This window comes from Hyperoodon ampullatus, assembly GCF_949752795.1.
Source record: "Hyperoodon ampullatus genome assembly, chromosome: 4".
In the NCBI taxonomy this organism is placed as follows: domain Eukaryota; kingdom Metazoa; phylum Chordata; class Mammalia; order Artiodactyla; family Ziphiidae; genus Hyperoodon; species Hyperoodon ampullatus.
In genome coordinates, this window is record NC_136917.1 from 24,711,619 (window position 1) to 24,730,360 (window position 18,742).

General features: G+C 57.4%; 1 protein-coding gene across 1 annotated transcript; it reads right to left on the minus strand.

The window, feature by feature from the left end:
* Positions 1-595: 595 nt before the first annotated feature.
* On the minus strand, positions 596-14,280 carry MIER2 (MIER family member 2). Its single transcript, XM_079702375.1, has 12 exons — positions 14,138-14,280; positions 10,724-10,849; positions 10,170-10,293; positions 9,548-9,639; positions 9,209-9,278; positions 5,631-5,782; positions 5,435-5,516; positions 5,247-5,341; positions 3,496-3,620; positions 3,279-3,412; positions 2,037-2,475; positions 596-1,561 (listed from the first exon to the last, which is right to left on the minus strand). The coding sequence occupies exons 1-12, from the start codon at positions 14,270-14,272 to the stop codon at positions 1,540-1,542; spliced, it is 1,596 nt and encodes a 531-aa protein (XP_079558501.1). The 5' UTR covers positions 14,273-14,280; the 3' UTR covers positions 596-1,539.
* Between the last annotated feature and the right edge of the window lie 4,462 nt (positions 14,281-18,742).

Here is an 18,742-nt window from a genome sequence, read left to right on the forward strand (position 1 = left end):
ACAACGAAGCCATGAACAGCCACGGAGGAACCTTAAACGCACAGAGCGAGGCAAGAAGCCAGCCTGGAGAGGCCACTTACTGAGACAGGAGGAAACCAGAGGGCAGCAAACACCACCTCTGAAGCACTGAAAGCGTGAACAGACCAAAAACTCTATCACAACCATTCCAATCCTTCCCATCCCACCCAAACACCCCGGGCTCCCACACTGGCACAGCCAGCTCTGCCGGGACTGACCCCCGACTCCACACACCCAGCACGACTGGCCCCCGAGCCTCCTCCTCCACTCGGCCTCCCTCCCCGTCCAGGCAGCCCTCACCCCACCCGTCCAGTCTCCACAGGGGCCCCTGCCCCGCACGTGTGAGGCCCTAGCCTCGCCCTCACGCGCGCTCACAGGCAGGCCTGTCCCTGTCAGGGTCCAGCTTGAAAGTCACCTCCACTTGCCTGGCCACCTCCCTCGCACCGTCACTGAGACACAGCATGCTCCCCCACGACCCCCGTGCCCCCAGGTCCCTGGATGGGGCCCAGCACGAGGTCCACTGAGGGACCAGCACCTCCTTGTGTCCCACCCACCTGACCCACCACGAGGCACCTACGGGGCTTCAAATCAAGTTTAATAAATAAAACAGCAAGGGGATCAAGGCAGTTGTCACTTCACAGTGTGGTCCTTGGGCCGAGGGAAGGTCGAGTCCGGCCCTGCAGACAGGCTCGAGCCAAAGCCCCCCTTGGTGACACCGGGGCCGGGAGCGCTGCCCTGCCCCTGGAGGACCCCACTCCAATTTGTAAACAGAAACATAAATAAAACGAGGAGGCTGGAGAGGAGAAGGCCCAGGACCCCAAGCCATCTTGCTGGGAAGCCTCAACAGAAACACGACCTAGGGGGTCAGGGAAACGGGCTGGAGCCGGGCCCCTCAGTGTGGCAGGCAACAAGCCTCGGTACCAAGGGGCTGTGAGTTCTGCGTCCTCAGACCCATGCCCGAGGCTGCCGGGGGCCCCAGGGTGGGGGTGGGGGCATAAAGTGCGGCTTTTCCTGAAGTGGAGAGAGCGGGTGGACGTCAGGGCGGGCCGGGCCGACATCGAGGTATATGGCTCTGTGCCCCAGGGTTTGGCACCGAGTAGCAGCTGCCCCCTAAGCCCTGGGTGGGGGCAGCCCGAAGTCCGGCCAGGCGCAGGGAGACGGTCGAGCAGAGTGCCGAGGGTGCCGGCGGAAGCTGCTGGTAGGGGCGGCGTCCGGCCCCACCTCCCCACGTCCCTGGCGGGGCCGAGACGCCTTCCTCGCCTCTGCTGGCTGGATGGGCCAGCCCTCCGCGCCCAGCCGCCCGACGGGTCCCGTGGTGGGCGCAGAGGCTGGAGCCAGGCAGCAGTGCTGGTGCGTGTGTGGCGTGGGGAGGGGCCACCGCTCAGCCCAGTCCTTGACGTGCTCTGAGCAGAGGGGCTACCGGAGGCCCGCGAGGAGGGGAGGGTCAGGAAGACTGACAGGCAGGCCTCACGGGGGCCCCAAGTCCAATCTGGGCCACACACGCCCGCCTGTGGCCAGGGATCAACAGGTCATCACGTTACAGCTGCAGGGGGAGAGAGGGAGAGACAGGAGATCAGTGCAACCCCAGAGCAAGAGGCCCGGCACGGGGGCGTGGGCGGGATGCGGGCTGGACCGCGGCCCCGCCCCCGCCTCGCCGGCAGACGCCGCCCCCACAGCCCGCACAGCCGCCTGGCCTGGCCTCCCCCTCTTGAGGCAGCACTGTCCTCGGCAGCCGCCTGGGGAGGGCTGGGAGGGCTGGCAGCTCGGCAGGGCCGGGAGGAACCTGGCACTGGCCCCGTTTGTACCTTCTTGGATTTTGAGCCACATGAATGTATTACCTAGCCAGAAAGATAAATGAGCCAAATAAAAAACAGAATAAAGCTAAAGAAATCACTAGCCTGCTCCGTGGGGCCACGCCATCCTCGGGCCGGGGGGGGGCAACCCCTCCCGCTGGCCTCAGCTTGGCCTGAGGCTGGGGTACAGCAGCTGGGGGTGGGGCGGGGAGGGGCCGCACTCACTGTGACAGGGGCTCCGAGTGCAGCCCAGGGGCCGGGCACACGGGGTGGGCGGCCAGGAAGGGATTCACATCCCCGATGCCGATGAGTCCAAACTCGGCAACCGACAGAGCCACCTGTGCGGGGGCGACGGCCTCCTCGGGCTCTCCGTCCATATCCACGTGGCTGGAGATGAGGGGCAGCTCCTCGGGGAGGGCCCCGGGCAGGGCCAAGTCCACAGCCAGCCTTGGGCTGGCACCGGGCTCTGCAGCGGCCATGGTGGGGGAGTACAAGGCCGGCTCAGCCAGGGCTGGGGGCCGCCGAGGCAGGGGCACGGCCGGGGGCGCGTCTACGTCCGGTGGCTGGAACGAACAGGGCCCTGGCTCCGAGGACGGGGGGCTGTCGGGGGACTCCCCGGGCTCGCCAAGACTCGCAGACGTGCTGCTGCCCACGCTCAGGGGCTCTGTGGGGGGAGAACACGGCTGTGGCCAGGCCCCTACAACGCCCACGCCCAGCTCCACCGGGTCAAGAGCAACCCGGTACGGCCTGCTCGCCCAAAAGCCACTGTCACCTCAGGCTGTGCCCAGTGCGGGGCTCCAACCTGCCGGGTCCAGCAGAGCCAAGGACCCCTCCTCACAAAACGCTCTCACATAAACACGTAAGACACATAGGGATGCAGAAAAGCCCTGTCACACCGGAAGGGCACACTGAGGCTAAGGGCCCCGACTGGGAAGGTCGTGACCCCCATCTTGTAGGGCGGGACAGGACGCAACAGTTCACAGAGGGAGAGGGGCATGGCCTCGGGGAGCTCCCGCACACGGCCGTGGGGCCAGGCACGCGGACAACCCTCCAGGTGGACCACAGACCCAACTGGACCCTGGAACCAGAAGAGGGGAAGCCCCAGCGTCCAGCAGACCCACAAAGCAGCATCCTTGTCCCCTGAGGTCCCCTTCAGAAACTACAGTCGCCACCTGGGCTCTGTCCTGCTCCCGCACGGCCCTGGGCCCGGACACCAAAGGGGGCGTGACACCCCCTGGGCTCCCACCTGGGACTGCAGAGCAGCCCCACTTGGGCCCCAGGCCGCACAGAGTACCCCCATGTGGAGAGCCAAGTCCCGAGGATGACTTGTGTGTGGCACCCTGTGAGACCACGTGGGGGTGAAGGGACATTGGCCCCCAGATGCCACTCGCTGTTCCATGTCCACCAGCCCAGGCTGGGCTGCCAGGGAGAAACGCCCCCTGAGAAAAGGGGCCACCCCCCACTCACCGGTGCGCATCCGGGTCAGGGGGTCCCGCTCAGGGCCCGGGCCATCGGCAGTGGCAGGCAGAGACAGGGGCGGCGAGGAGCGGGGGCGGCCAGGGCCATCGGGGTCACCACCATCCAGGTCCTGGTCCGCGTCCCTGCAGGGAGAGGAAAGGTGAGGGCAGGGGCTGCCTCAGGCCAGGGCGCCTCTCCCACCGCCCCGCGGGCACCCGGCACGTACGTGGTTCCCGACGGGCCGTACTTCCGGCGGCCCAGCCGAGTCTGCTGGGAGAAGTAGTCGTAGCGCTCAGACTTCTTCCACAGGTAGTAATACTCCACGCAATCGCCCACGGACCGTGTGCGCACCTGCGGGCGGTGCCGGTCAGCTTGGCCCCCAGCCCCTTCCCAGCCTGCTCCCCACCGCCCCGTGCCCTTAGCTCAGCACCCCATCTCGTGGCCCCCGCTCCGTGCCCAGCCTCGGCTCCAGGCCCACCGTCCACCTCCCTCGCCCCAGACGCCCCGAGGACGGCCACACCCACGTGTGCTCTGTTCCTCACAGGCCCGGCGGAGGGGGGCGGACAACCCCAGCCCAGAGAACATGCAGCGCGAGCCCACTTCTCGCTGAGCGTGGGCGTCACTGGTGCTCCAGGGAGAGCCGTCTGCACAAGGGCACGCCGGGTGTGTGAGCCAACTTGAGGGCATGTTTACAACGTAGCAGGAAAAGCCAGGCCTGCATCCTGGAAGGCCAAGGTGGCCCCACGGGCTCGTGTCCAGGGTGAGCGATCGGGGCGTCTTCCCATCTCGGAGGATCACCCGCAGCAAGGCCAGGGCTGTGCCCGCAGCTGACAACCCCACCACCGCGGGACCCAACGCCCATGCCCAGGGAGGGCTGAGACAAGCAGGCACAGGGGCACCCAGGGACTGCCTGATCTTCTCACCGAAACCCTCTCATGCAACAAGCCTCCCCGGGGCCAGCTTCACCGCAGACCTGAGACTCCGGTGGGAGAGAGGCCACCAGCCCTAAGCTGGGTGGGGGGCGTGCGGCAGACAGCAGGTCAGGACACAAAGGCAGCAGCCCAGCGGGTTCTGGGGCAGAAGCGGCCTCCGCTATGGGACAGGCGAGGCAGGAGCCGCGGGCGCCGGTCCCAGAGGACCAAGTGCTGCCTGGCCACGCCGGGTTCCGTCAGAGGGGCACCATCCCTGTCCTACAGAGCCCCGCGAGGGCCCCTCACCCACTGCACCCTCCCAGGGAAGACGCCCAGACGGCAAGCGTGAGCCCAGTGCCGGCCAGGCCCTGCTCCTCCACCTGTGGGGAGTGGGAGTGGCCAGGGCTGCCGGCCCCAGGGGAGCAAGACAAGACAGGGACGAGGGACCAGAGTGAGAGCCACTGCGACAGCGCAGAGGGACAGCCAGGTTCCCAGACGAGCCACGGGCGCCTCGCCAGGCAGACGTCCAGGGCTCGGGGGAGAGGGCCGGGGCAGCGACAGAGGTCAGCGTGGGAGTCGTTACAAGGGAGCCACAGGCAGGGAGCACCCAAGCGGGGTGTGGGGAGACCAGTGACCCAGGCCTGGTGTTAGGGACACGGGCCTGGGGAGGACAGGGGGTGGGACATGGATGTGGAGACGGGCATGGGGACCTGGCATTAGCAGCCACTTCGGTCATGCCTATTTGGTGCAATGGTGGGAGAGCGTGTGTCCCTGAATAGAGTGAACATGGAGACCCTCAGTCCCCACGGCAAGGGGGTGATGGGGGAGATCCAGGCGAGGGTCAGCGCTGGAGGACTGGCAGTGGGCACGAGACCCTTCCCCAGATTGGAACCTTTCCGGGGGATGGGGGAACTAGAGAAAGATGAGCCGGGGAGCCCACCACGAGCCTGGGGTTCGTTCTGACCTCCCGCTGCGGGTGGACAGCAACTGTGCCAGCTCCCAAGCCCTCCAGCCCCAGAGCAGCCCCCAGCGGGCCGGGAGGTGCGGCGGGCGGGCAGGGCCTCACCTTGTTGGCCTGGATCAGGTGGAAGTTCTTGCCGTGCACACGGAAGCCGTGCTCGAAGTTGCGGCGCTCCTCCTCGCTCCAGGCGCACAGCCCGTCTGCAAAGGTTGGAGCGGTGGGGTGGGGGGGTTGGTCAGCGCGGTCCATGGTGGGGGTGGGGGGGTGGGGGCCGGGGCTGGGGCTGCGCTCACCTCGGATCACCTTCACGTTGAACCGCAGCCTCCGCAGGGCCTCCTCGGCATTGAAGTTGCATTTCACCAGCTCATACAGTGCCTGGGGGAGAGGAGCCACCATTGCCCAGGACAAGTGGTTTCCCTTGAATTCCTCACAATCACACAACCACACTGGCCCAGGCCCCATGGCTCCTCCACCCCCAGGGCCGCCCACCTGCTCGCTGTCTTTCACCGCCTCTCCCTCCGGGAGCTGAGACTCAGCCACCTCGTGCCACCGCCGCTTCGCCGCCCGGTACAGGAACTCCTCCACCTCCCCCTCAGGAAGAATGCTGGGGTCCCAGAGCAGCTGGTCTTCATTCTCATAGACTGTGCAGGAGAGGGCAAGTTCACATGCCGGCACGCAGTCTGCACCTCCTCTGACCGCCTCCCCAAAAGCATCACCAGCAGGCCAACTCGGCCCCTCTGGAGAACAAGGGCCCATCAGGGGCCTGGGCCTCCACCTCCGCATCTCACAGGGCCAGCTCCGGGCACCTGGGTGCTCGAGGTGGCGGGAAGGCAGGAAGGGGTGGGAGGTCAGTGGGCCCTGAGCAGCCAGTTATCAAGGCCAGCGTCCCAGAGGGGGCAGCAACTAGCCCAGGCTGGAAAGGGGACTTCTGAGCGTGTCCCATGAGGAGGGGCTGCAGGACGAGCTCAGGGAGGTGAAAGGCAGAGGCCCAAGGGAGCAGCGAGAAGAGCCCAGACTCGATCAAGCACAGTGGGGAGACATGGGTGCCAGCGGCCGCGCTCAGGCAAGAGCTCCCACGGCTGCCTCAGTCCCTATAACCGCAGCATCGAGAGCAGACCTCCCGGGGAGAGGAGGGAGGGGAGGAGAGGGCAGTAGAGGTCCTGCCCTGGCGGGGGAGGGGGGCAGGTGCATTAAGGAAGGATAAGAAAGGGACTCTGGCTGCAGTCTGCTTTGGGGCGGGGGACGGGGGGACAGCCTCCAGCGGCGGGGAAGGACGGGCAGCAAGAGGCAGAAGGGAGAGTTCAGGGCCAGGCCTGGGGAGACCCCAGTGTCAGCATCTCTTGATTACTCAGGGAAGAACCACAGGGGCCAAAAACTAAACAACACACAAAAGCCAAACACCCAGTGCAGTGGCTGAAGAGGGGAACCGGCTCCATGCTGGACTCGCTCTTGTGAGGGAACCAGCGACTCTGGGGCTGGCGCCCCTGTAGACCTGCGACCACCTCTCTCCATCTGCAAAGTCAACCCAGAGTCCCAGCCCCTCTCTAGAGAAAAAGCGACACCTGCCACCATCGCCGTGTGTCTACCTATGGCGTGAAGGTGAGAGGAAAACCGCATGACAACACGTAACTCCACAAACAGCTGGACATCAGGGTTAGCAGACAGGACTTCAGTATAACCATGATTAATGATTTAGGGAAAAGGACAAAATCAATGGAAAGCTGGAGAATTTCAGCAGAGAACTGAAATCAATTCAAAAAAATCACACGGACATTCTAGGGCTGGAAAATGCAGTGAGTGAATTATGGACCCACTGGGCAGCTTCAACAGCAGCAGAAGACATGATTAGTAAAATTGGAAAGAATTTCATTCAAAAATATCAAACTGAAGCTTAAAGAGAACATAGTGTGGGACATGTGTAAGATGGTCAAGCAACCTAAGACATGTATAACTGAGTCATGGAGGAAGAGGACAAAGCACAGGACCAATTTTGAAGAGATAATGGCCAAGCAGTGGTTAAGCATCTGCCAATGCAGGGGACACTGGTTCGAGCCCTGGTCCGGGAAGATCCCACACGCCACAGAGCAACTAAGTCCATGCGCCACAACTACTGAGCCTGCGCTCTAAAGCCCATGGGCCACAACTACTGAGCCCGCATGCCACAACTACTGAAGCCCACGCACCTAGAGCCCATGCTCCACAAGAGAAGCCACCACAATGAGAAGCCCGCGCACCGCAATGAAGAGTAGCCCCCGCTCACCGTGACTAGAGAAAGCCCACGTGCAGCAATGAAGACCCAACACAGCCAAAAATAAATAACTGAATAAATTTATTTTTAAAACACACACACACACACACACACACACACAAAGGAGTCAGTGCAGTAATGCAAGAAAAAGAAATAAAACATAAAAAGATCGCAAAGAAAAAAAAAGATCACAAAGAAAGAAGTAAAGTTATCATACACAAATGATATGATTGTATATGTCTAAAAGTGCAAAAGAATCTACAAGGTAATAAAATTAGTAAGTGAATTTAGCCAAGTCACTGTGTACAAGATTACTTAAAATAATAAACTGTATTTCTGCATTTCACAAGACTGCTATACTGAAAACTCTAAAACTGCTGAAAATAAAGAAGACCTAAGCAGAGATGTAAGCTATGCTTGTGAACTGGAAGTGTCAATATCGTTAATGTATCAATCTCCCCCAAATTAATAAAGAGCCAATGCAACCATAATCAAAATCCTAGCAGGCATTTTTGAGACAAATGACAAGCTAATTTGAAAACTTATATACAAATAAAAGTTACAAAGCTGGAGGGTTTGCACCATCTCATACTAACTTCAAAGCTGCAATAATTAAGAGAGTGGTAAGGACCCAGGGTTAGACAAGAGAACAACAGAAGAGAAGCCCCAAAAGGCAGATATACATTACAGACACGATTCCTGATAAAGGCACCACTGCAATTCAGTGGGGGAAAGAATGGACTTTTCCATATGCAGGGCTGGGCGGGGGGGTGGTCAACCCTGACCCATACCTCCAAGCATACATTAAAATTAAATTAGATCATAGATGCCAACATAAAAGGGGAAATAAAAGAGCATATCTTCAAGACCTGCAGGCTCCCTAGACAGCATACAAACACATTGTGGCTAAAATAAAGATAAGCTGGATTTCACTGAAATCAGACACCACAGACTGGGAGAAAACATCTGCCATGCACACAGCCAACCAAGGATGTGCATCCATACAGAAAGGACTCCCCCAAGTCACAAGAGAAAAGCAACCCAATTTAAAAGGGGAAAGGCCTGAGCAGGCACCTCCCAAGAGACAGCAAGTGGCCAGTAATTGCAAATTAAAGCCACAATGGGGCACAACTCCACACCCCTCAACAAGGCAGACCACACCAAGCGCTGACGAGGACATAGAGCAACTGGAACTCCCACACTGCTGGTGGGGGCCCCACTCGGTGCCTACTGATGAAGCCCCAGGAACAAGTGTGTGTGTCCACGGAGACAACCACATGGCAAACCACTGGGAACACTGACCAGCAGAAGGATGAGCCAACGTGGCGTGGCGCGTGCACACGAGGGAACCCAACACCATAGTGTACGTGACGCACACTCATGCCAGTGGGATCGAGAGACAGACAGACAACAAGTCCAGGATGGTGAGCGCCCTGAATAACAGGGCCAGGCAGAACGCAGAAAGACACACGTCTCGAAGGCATGTGGGACGAGCCCTGGATGAGGTGAGGGACTGACGCGTGGGTGACGTGGGAAGAGCCCACACACCCAGGGGAACAAGCGCAGCAGCCCTGGGGGTGGGGATGGGGGGGGTGGCCCACAGGGCCCAGGACCAGCCAGCGGGGAGGGACGGCCACTTCTCAGAGTGTCCTGCAGGCTCAGCTGCCCTGGGGAGGTGGCCGCCGGACCTGGGCCAGGACCCTCAGGCTCGCTCCGAGGACCTGGGAACTGGCTCTGGCTGGACCCGGGAGTCTCTCCTGGAGGAGTGGAGTTGGCATTTCTCCTGCTCCCTGTCCCCCCACCTCCCAGGCCCACTTACTCTTCTCACCCTGACGGTTCGAGTGTAGCTTGCTGAGGTCGGCTTGGAACTGAGGCCCAACCATGATCTCCTGCAAAGGCAAAGGCCCAGGAGAGTCAGGGCAGACGGAGGCCCAGGCGCACGGTGCTGATGGGGGCTGCAGGCTGCCGCCCAGAGCCAGGCCACCTGGCCCGAGGCGTGAGGGGGGAGGCAGAGGCCAGCTGTGCATGTGACTGTGTCCAGTGCAGCCAGTCCTGGGGCAGGGGCGGGGGGGCCTCGGGGCTACGGCACTCACTCGCAGTCAAGCCCCAGCCCAGCAGAGGCCCGCGCTGAGGGTGCCACAGGGTCAGGGCCGCGCACCTTCTTACACTTGTTGGCGGGAAGCGGGTCCTCCTCGGTGTCCGACGAGCTGGAGGAGCCAGGCTCCTTGTCTGCATCAGACAGGAAGCGGGCTTTGGGGAAAGAGGAGCAGCTGAGGCACCTCCTCGGCCCCATGCGGCCCCCCAGCCAGCAGACCCCGGGGCCTCCACCCCACTCTCCATCCACCTGACCCCCACGTGTGCCCCTCCTGAGAAGCGGCTGGGTCCCGGCCAGGTGACGGGCTGTGACGGGCACGGAAGCGGGGACGCAGCAGGCCGCCCTCTGCTGCAGTCATAAACCAGGGGCCCAGGCCCCCAGCACCTCATGCTGCTGCTGCTCAGGCCACAGGGATGCACAGGGAGTGAGGGGTGCGTGGCCCGAGGACGCTGCCCTGGATCTAACGGACTTTCAGTCACAGGAACCAACACGTTCCCTCCTCACATAAACCAAGGTCACCAGCCTCAGCTCACTGGCAGGGCAGGGCAGGGCAGGGGAGACAGGTCCCTACAGGGGCTCGAACAAGAGCAGGGCACCCCCAGGGGTGCTGATGTCTGTGCCCCCAGTGGCCCAGGGCTCCTCCTTGCCCCGCCAGCCCAGGGGTAGGAGCGGGTGGGACACCTACGTCCACTCTGATTAGGGAAAAGGTCAGAGGCCTCATGGGAGGTCACAGATGGGGTGAGGTCATCAGCTGAGGACTGTGTTTCTTCCTCTTCTTCCCCTGAAAGCAAATCCTTCGCTATTTGTTCCTTTTAACAAGAAAGTAGAGAATGTTTTTGCAGTTTGCTTTAACAATCTCAAACAACCCTAACCCGAACAGCAGTGATGGTGCCAAGGCGGACGAGCCTCCCTCTAAGCGCGCAGGACTCCCACGGGGCTGCTTCCCTGCTCCGCAGACGCAGCACTCGCACGAGGGTGGGCCAGCCAGGGGCATCGAGTCTGGGAGGGACACGGCCTCCACCCGAGGCTGAGAACAGTCAGAGCCCCTCCCTCCTGGCCAGGCCACGACCTGCTCGGGACCCGGAGCGTCTCTCCCTCCCAGAGCCGTCCCTGCAACCACCCTGACCCTGGGTGTGTGGCCACAGCCAGCAGCACTAGCTATACCCACACTGCCAGGCTATAAGCCGCGCTTCTGCCTGTCTAGGGCCTTCCTGCCCACCCCCAAAACCGCCCCCTCACCTTGTCCAGGGTCATGTCCGGGAGGGTGGCTGCGGCGTCGCTGCCCTCACTCTGGCGCTCCGAGATGGGGTCCGAGGCCTCGTAGCCGTAGAGGGCCAGCAGCTCGTCAAGGGGCATGTCGCTGCTCTGGGGGGCAGGGCTCTGTCAGCAGGGCTGCTCTGGGGCTCTGCTCCCCCACCCCTGAGCCCGTCAGCCCCACGACCAGTCACAGGGACTCACCCTGGCCAAACTGCAGGCCCAGCCCCTCGTCTAAGGGCCCCTCACAGCCCCAGGAGGGCACCGATGAGACACCTGAGCCCAGAGGCGTCCGCTGTCTGCCCAACGCCCCTGGCCGCGAAGGGCAGAGCCGGGCAGCCTCCCGTCCACCTCCACCTCCCGGCCCAGGCCTGTGCAAGCTCCACGCAAGCACTGCGAGGGCACCCAGTGTCTGGAAATCAACTGTCACCACAAGGGACACCAATAAACAAGAAGGGGAAAAATGTGGCCCTTTAATGAACGTAAAAAAGGCATCTGGTCAAACCAACGTCACTCCTGATTTTTTAAAACCCTCAGTATGCTAAGTAAAGAGATGGACGCCTCATCAATGTAACAGAGAGGTGGCTGACCCTCGCCGCACCGACAACGAACAAGAGGACGCTCGAGGGCCCCACGGCTGCCTAACACTGCTGACACTTGGAGCCACCGTGATATGACAAGAAACAGAAATAAGACCCTTAATTACCGGGAAGGAAGAGGCAAAAACTACCGCTACCTTCCACTCCAGTACTGCTTTCCAATCCCGTTTCTACAAACCTCGCCTGCTCGAGGCCAGTGCCGCTGGCCATGCTGCGTCCTGACCCCTGAGGGTCACAGTCGGCTTCCAGCCTCCTGCACACGCCCTCTCGTTCTCTCACTGTCAACTCCTGCCTGGGGGGCTTCGGATCCCTGCGGAAGACCTCCCCGCCGACCCCCAGCCCTTCCTCTCGGGTTTCCCTGTCCAGGCTCTTTTATTCTCACAGCACCCCCAGTGGGGATCACTCACTGTGCCTCTCCCAGTTTCTAACTGTGCACCTGTGGGTGGGGTGGGAGCTGACACGGTGGCTCCCTGGGAAGCAACCTGAGGAGCAGCACGGGGGCGGCTGGGGCAGCCTTTGAGGTCAGGGCAGGGGCACCAAAGTGCGCAAGCGTCAATGCATGCTCACTAAGGGCTTCAAGAGATGCCCGTCTCACTAAAGAACACCCTGCAATTCCTGTGTGACGCTACAGATTTTATGAGAGCTCACCCTGAGGGGGTGTCGTTTTGATCTTCTGTGGGAGGAAAGGGGAGGTAATGGAGACGGCACCCTGGAGCTCAGGGCTGGCGGACAACTCCCGCCTCCTGCCAGGCATTAGCCAGATGAGGGAGACCACTGACTGCGCTTCTTGACGGAGTAAAACTCAGCGTAAAAGCTTTCAAGCACTAAATTCCAATTCTGGAAAACTTGGATCTGACAGCATGAACTTCATAAACCACAATGCCTGCTGGTAAGGGAATATAAAAGGCAGGTGTTTCTGATTTTGCTTTGGATATTAAGTTCTTTCTTTTACTTAATCAGTTTACTGAAGACTTTTTTTTTTTTTTTTTTTTGGCCGTGCCGCATGCCTTGGGGGATCTCAGTTCCCTGATCAGGGATTGAACCGGGGTCACATCAGTGAAAGCGCAGAGTCCTAACCACTGGACCTCCAGGGAACTCCCCTGAAGAAAGCTTAGCTGAGGTAATTTAGCTAATGAATAGCTGTTTTTTTTTTTTTTTTTGGTTACTTTTGAGAAGTTCTGAATTCAAGCTGAACTCCTTAAAACTGATTTTTCTTTTTTGAACAGAAGACATGTTTTGGTTATAAGACCAAATGGGCACCAAGTGATACACAGCACCAAGCTAAATAAATGCCCTATGATTACTCCTTAAAAAAAACACTCAAGTCCCAGGACTTAAAAGACATCTGGTGAGATCAGTGTTGACATTTAATGGACTGAATGTTTGTGTATCCCCCCGCCCCAAATTGATATGATGAAGCCCCAATGTGACTGTGTTTGGAGATGGGGCCTTTACGGAAATAAATGAAGTTAAATGAGGCCACAAGGATGGAGTCCTGATGCAACAGGATCAGTGTCCTCGTAAGAAGAGACACCAGAGAGCTAGCTCTCCCCGAGAGGACACGGCAAGAAGCAGCGTCTGCAGCCGTGAAGCAGGTCCCCACCAGACACAGCCCTGCCAGGCCCTGGTCTGGGACTTCTGGCCTCCAAAACTGCACGAAAATAAATCTCTATTGTTTAAGCAGCACAGTCTGTGGTATTAACAAACGTGTGCTTTCTAGATTTCATACGGCGAACTCTGTGGACATGCGGAAGATTCATACGTCACAGAACCAATATTCACCAAACATCTCACCCACGCAGAAGGTGACAAGATCACACATGGGTCAAGACCACTCCAAGGTCAAGACCAATGGATCTTAACACCAAGGACAGAAACTTTACTGGATCTGGTTATAGAATTCACTTCACAAAACTACCACTTGCTGCATTTTGGAGCAGCATCAAAGAATATCCACAATTATCTGAAAAGATTGTTAAATACTCCTCCCTTGGGGCTTCCCTGGTGGCGCAGTGGTTGAGAATCTGCCTGCCGATGCAGGGGACACGGGTTCGAGCCCTGGTCTGGGAAGATCCCACATGCCGCGGAGCGACTGGGCCCATGAGCCACAACTACTGAGCCTGCGTGTCTGGAGCCTGTGCTCCGCAACAAGAGAGGCTGCGACAGTGAGTGGCCCCCGCTGGCCACAACTAGAGAAAGCCCTCACACAGAAACAAAGACCCAACACAGCCAAAAATAAATAAATAAATAAATAAATTTATTTTAAGAAAAAAAACCCTCCCTTTTCCAAGAACAGATCTATATGAGGCTAGATTTACTCTTTAACCAAAAGAAGAAATCACAACCGACTAACGTCTGCCTTAAAATTAAGACAGCGTTCACAGACATTTACAAAAATGTCAAACTAGTCCACTCTTCTCCCTAATCTTTTTGTCTGGAAAATAGTTATTTTTCATTTTCCTAAAAAATGTGTTCTTTCTACTAACAATGGATTTGCCATATCACCAACATAAACAAAGCTCCTTGAGACCCTCAATAATTTTTAAGAGCACAAAAAGCGGTTCTGGGGGCAAAAAGTTTGAGAACACTAAGTTCAATGTCCAGCCACCCGCTTGTCTGGAGCCCAGCGCCCCATGAAGGCGGGACTGGCCTGGTCCATCCCTTGACCTCAGTGCCCAGCATGGTCTGGCCTGTGCAGACAGAGGGTCGGCGGCACAGGTCGCCGTGAAGTCCGAGGAGCTCAGAGACTAAGCAGACGGAGCAGCTGCAAGGCCCCCTGGACGCCCCGCCCACCGGGTACCTGGGAGCCGAAGTCCTTCTCTAGCTCCTCCTCCGGCTTCTCTGGGCCCCGCGCGGCCCCCTCATGCTCCTCCTGGACACCGTAGTTGCGAGACAGGATCTCCGCCAGGTGGAACTGATGGTCCGCAGACCCCATGGACACCACTGTGGGGAGACAGCGGCCCGTGTGAGCTCCTCGCCACCATCCCAACCACTGAGCTTCTGCAGACGACCACAGGGCGGAGGAAGCCTCGGGGGCCCAGCTGCCACCACAGGGGTGTATGCACGCGCGTGTGTCCACGCGGCCGGGGTCGGCACGCAGCAGCCCAACCGATGTTCACCCCTCCTCTGGCCTCGGCCCAGCAGCTGGGGGACGTGACCAGATCTGGGGTTTTCCCAAAAGAACCAGGATGTGTTCACTGCTCTGTCTCCATGACTGGTCTTCAATGAGCTGATTTTTAGAAGAAACAAACAAAAAAGGAAATAGCTAGGTCTCACTCAACCCCAGCCAGGGAGCAGTGAGGTCCCAGGCTGGACCTGCACGTGGGTCCCAAGTGCAGCAGGGGGTGGGCAGAGCCACAGGGAGCGGACGGGAGAGGCAGGCGGCCAGCTCAGGGGAGGCGCAGGGTCCCGGGGAGGGAGAGTGCCTGCCCAGCACCGCCCCCTCCTGCAGCCCCTGCCCCCAGCCTGGGCCCGGGCCGGCCAGGAAGGTCTGGAGAACGGAGGCACTCGGTTTGGACAACAGGAGACAGCCCTGGCCACCCCACCCGCACGCCCCATCCCGGGGCTCCAGGGGCCAGTGTGCCGTCTCTCGCACCTGCCAAGGCCCGGGCCCCGGGGAGGAAGGTACCTGCTGTGGTCTGCAAGCCGGGCTCCCCGGGGCACAGGCTGTGAGAGAGGCAAGAGGCCAGGCCAGGGCTCCGCCTCTCTAGCGAGGAGGCCTGCGGAGGAGACGAGCAGGGTTAGGGCCGGAGGCCAGACAGGGCGGGCGAGGGTCAGAGCCAGCCCCAGGGGCATGGGGCACCAGGTAACAGGAGGCCTCCACGGGCTGGGGGCGGGGCAAGGCGGGCCAGGTGTGCAGCTGCGCTGGAGTCCAAGCATCCCTGCGGAGACAGGCAGGGAGGGCCTAGGGCCTAGGGCCGGCGGCGGGAACAGCACCCAGGGACACCGTGAAGCCCAGGACGGCCGGCCACCAGCAGTGCTGATCACAGCCCAGGACACGGGGCCCAGGTGACCCAGGCCCACACACAGCCCTGGTGGCACACCCCGCAGCCAGGTGCTGACACCACAGCCACTGCACGAGGGACCAGCCTCCGAAACTTTGTCTTAAAAAGGCAAACAGCCACTATGGAGAAATCTGGCAATTCCTCCGAAAGTAAACAGTTACCAAATGACCCAGCAATTAATTCTACTCCTAGGTACACACCCAAAAGAACCAAAAACATATGTCCATAAAAGGTGTACACACGTGTTCACAGAAGCATGACTTACCACAGCCAAAAGGTGTAAACACCCAAATGCCCATCACCAGGTGAATGAATAAACAAGACGTGGTCCATCCTTATAAAATATTACTTGGCCATGAAAATGAGAGAAGCCCTGACACTCGCTACCACGTGGACAGACCTTGAGAACACGATGCTCAGTGAGAGAAGCCAGACACAGAAGGACACACAGTGTGTGATTCCACTGATGGGAAACGTCCAGAACAGGCCAGTCTACAGACAGAGAGTGGGTTCCTGGTTGTCAGGGGCTGGGGAGGGGGTGGGGTGACTGCTGACGGGGTCAGGTGTTTTTCTGGGGTGATGGAATGTTCCAGATAAAAGTGAAGGTCTCAAAACTTTGTGAACATACTAAAAATCACTGAATTAAACACTTCAGATGGGTATATTTTGAAGCACATAAGTTACACCTCAAATTTTTTAAAAGTGCAAATGAAAGCATCATAACAGCTACCACTGGGACTTCCCTGGTGGTCCAGTAGCTGAGAGTCCACGCTCCCAACCCGGGGTCCTGGGTTCAATCCCTGGTCAGGGAACTAGATCCCACATGCCGCAACTAAGAGTTCACATGCCGCAACTAAAGATCCCGCATGCCGTAACAAAGACCCAGGGCAGCCAAATAAATAAGTAAATAAACTTTTTTTAATTGTCTTTAAAAAAAAGCTACCATTATCACGATGTTCAAAATTTAGTAAGAACAAGAAAACTACACCAATATCTCTTACAAACAGAAACACAAAACTCAACAAAACCCAAGCAAACTGAGTTCAACGACATACAGAGAACACCGCACACCAATGAGGAGAGGCTCAGTGCAGGGATGCAGCTCAGGTGTGACACCCAACACAGCAACAGACTAAACACAAAATCCACACCAAAATCATCTCAGCAGATGCAAAGACAGCACATAACAGAGTCCAACACCCTTTCATGATGAAAACACTTGACATATGAAGGCTGAAAGGGAACTTCCTGAAAAGGGCGTCCATCCAAACCCCAGCTACTGCCACCCCTGAGGCGAATGGCTAGCGCCTCCCCCAAAACCAGGGCACCATCTCTTCACAACGTCGTCCTGGAGGAGGCACCAGTCAGGGCAGGAAAGTAAAATAAAAGGAATCCAAATTGGAAAGGCAAGTCATGACCTGGGACACAGAGGATACTAAAGAATCCACTAAAGAAACCAGAACTAATAAATGAGTTCAGCAAGGCTGCAAGACACAAGATAACCTACAAAAATCAACTTTATTCCTATATACTAGCAATGAACAATCCAAAGAGAAAATAAGGAAAACAATTCCATTTCCAATAGCACCAAAAAGAATAAAATACTTAGGAATAAATATAGCAAAATAAATTCAAAACTAATACTCTGAAAAGTGCAAAATACATTGAAAGAAACTAAAGATCTACATAAATGGAAAGACATACTATATTCATAGCTCAAAAGACTATTGCTAAGATGTCAATACTCCCCAATTCATCTACAGATTCGACAAAATGCCTATCAGAATCCCACCGGCCTTCTGTGTAGAAACTGACAGACTCCAAAAATCATATGAAAACTCAGGGGACCCCAAACAGCTAGAACAGTCTTGAAAAGGAAGAACACTTCCCAATCTCAAAAGTACTCCAAAGCTACAGTAATCAAAACAGTGTGGTGCTGACATAAAGCTAGATATTTAGATCAAATTAATAGAACTGAGAATTCAAAAACAAACCCATATATTTACAGTCAAGCGAATTTTTAAAGGGGTGACAGAAAAATTCAATGCAGAATGAACAGTCTTTTCAACAAACAGTGCTAGGACAATTGGATATCCAAACACAAAATAATAACATTCAACTCCTATCCTACACCGCACACAAAAACTCACTCAAACTGGATCAAAGACCTCAAATATAAGAGCTAACACTATAAAACTCTTAGAAGAAATCATAGCGATAGATCTTTCTTACCAGGCAATGGTTTCTTAGGTAAGACACAAAAAGCATAATTAACAAAAGAAAAATAGATAAACTGGACTTCATTAAAATTAAAAATTTTTGTGCCTCAAAGGACACCATCATAAAAGTGCAAAGACAACTCACAGACCGGTAAAAGATATCTGCAAATCATACAGTCCCTTTCTAAAGGGACTAACAGGCAAAGTCTCTGAATAGACATTTCTTCAAAGAGATACACAAATGGCCAATCGGCAGGTGGAAGCAAAGCTCATCATTAGGGACAGCAAATCAGCACATGTCACACACCACTTCTGTGACCAGGAGGACACATAATATCAAGTGTGGGGGGAATGCAGGCACTTGGGGGGAGGGGACATGCAATGGGACAGCGCAGGGAACACACCTGGGTGTCACCGGATGCCCCCCAACACGCCACCCTGGCACAGGGTGACCATCAGTGAAGGCAGGTGAGAAAGCAGACCCGGCCCCGAGGCGGAGCACACACAGTCTACTGACCAGCCCCGCTCCCCTCCGCCCATAAGGCACAGCCCCCAGAAGTCAAGGGCTTCCCTCTGCACTGACCGCCCTGCTGTTCACACGCTCCTGAGCCCTGACCACCCCTTTGGGGACTCCTCGCCGGGTTCTTCTGCATGACGCACACCACCTGGTTAACAAGCTGCTTGTTTGTCTCTTACAAAGCTGCCCTTGTCAGCCTGAACCATGGGGCCCCAGCCAGGGACCCAGGGGGGCAGAGGGAAAAGTTAAGCCTCTCCTCCCTGAAACACCCAAGACAGACAAAAACATTCATCCACGCTGAGACCTGTTCACGAGTGTTCTCAGCAGCATGACTCACAACAGCCAAAAGAGGAAAGAACCCAAATGGCCATCAGATGGAATATTACTCAGCCAGGAAAAGAGGAGAAGCACTGACACTCGCTACAACGTGGACAACCTTGAGAACACGATGCTCAGTGAGAGAAGCCAGACACAGAAGGACACACAGGGTGTGATTCCATTGACGGGAAATGTCCAGAACAGCCAAATCCACAGACACAGAGAGTAGGTTCCTCGTTGTCAGGGGCTGGGGAGACGGATGGGGGAGAGATGACTAATGAGTGCATGGTTTCTTTTGGGCTGGTGAAAATGTTCCAGAATTGACTGGTGATGGCTGCACAACTCTA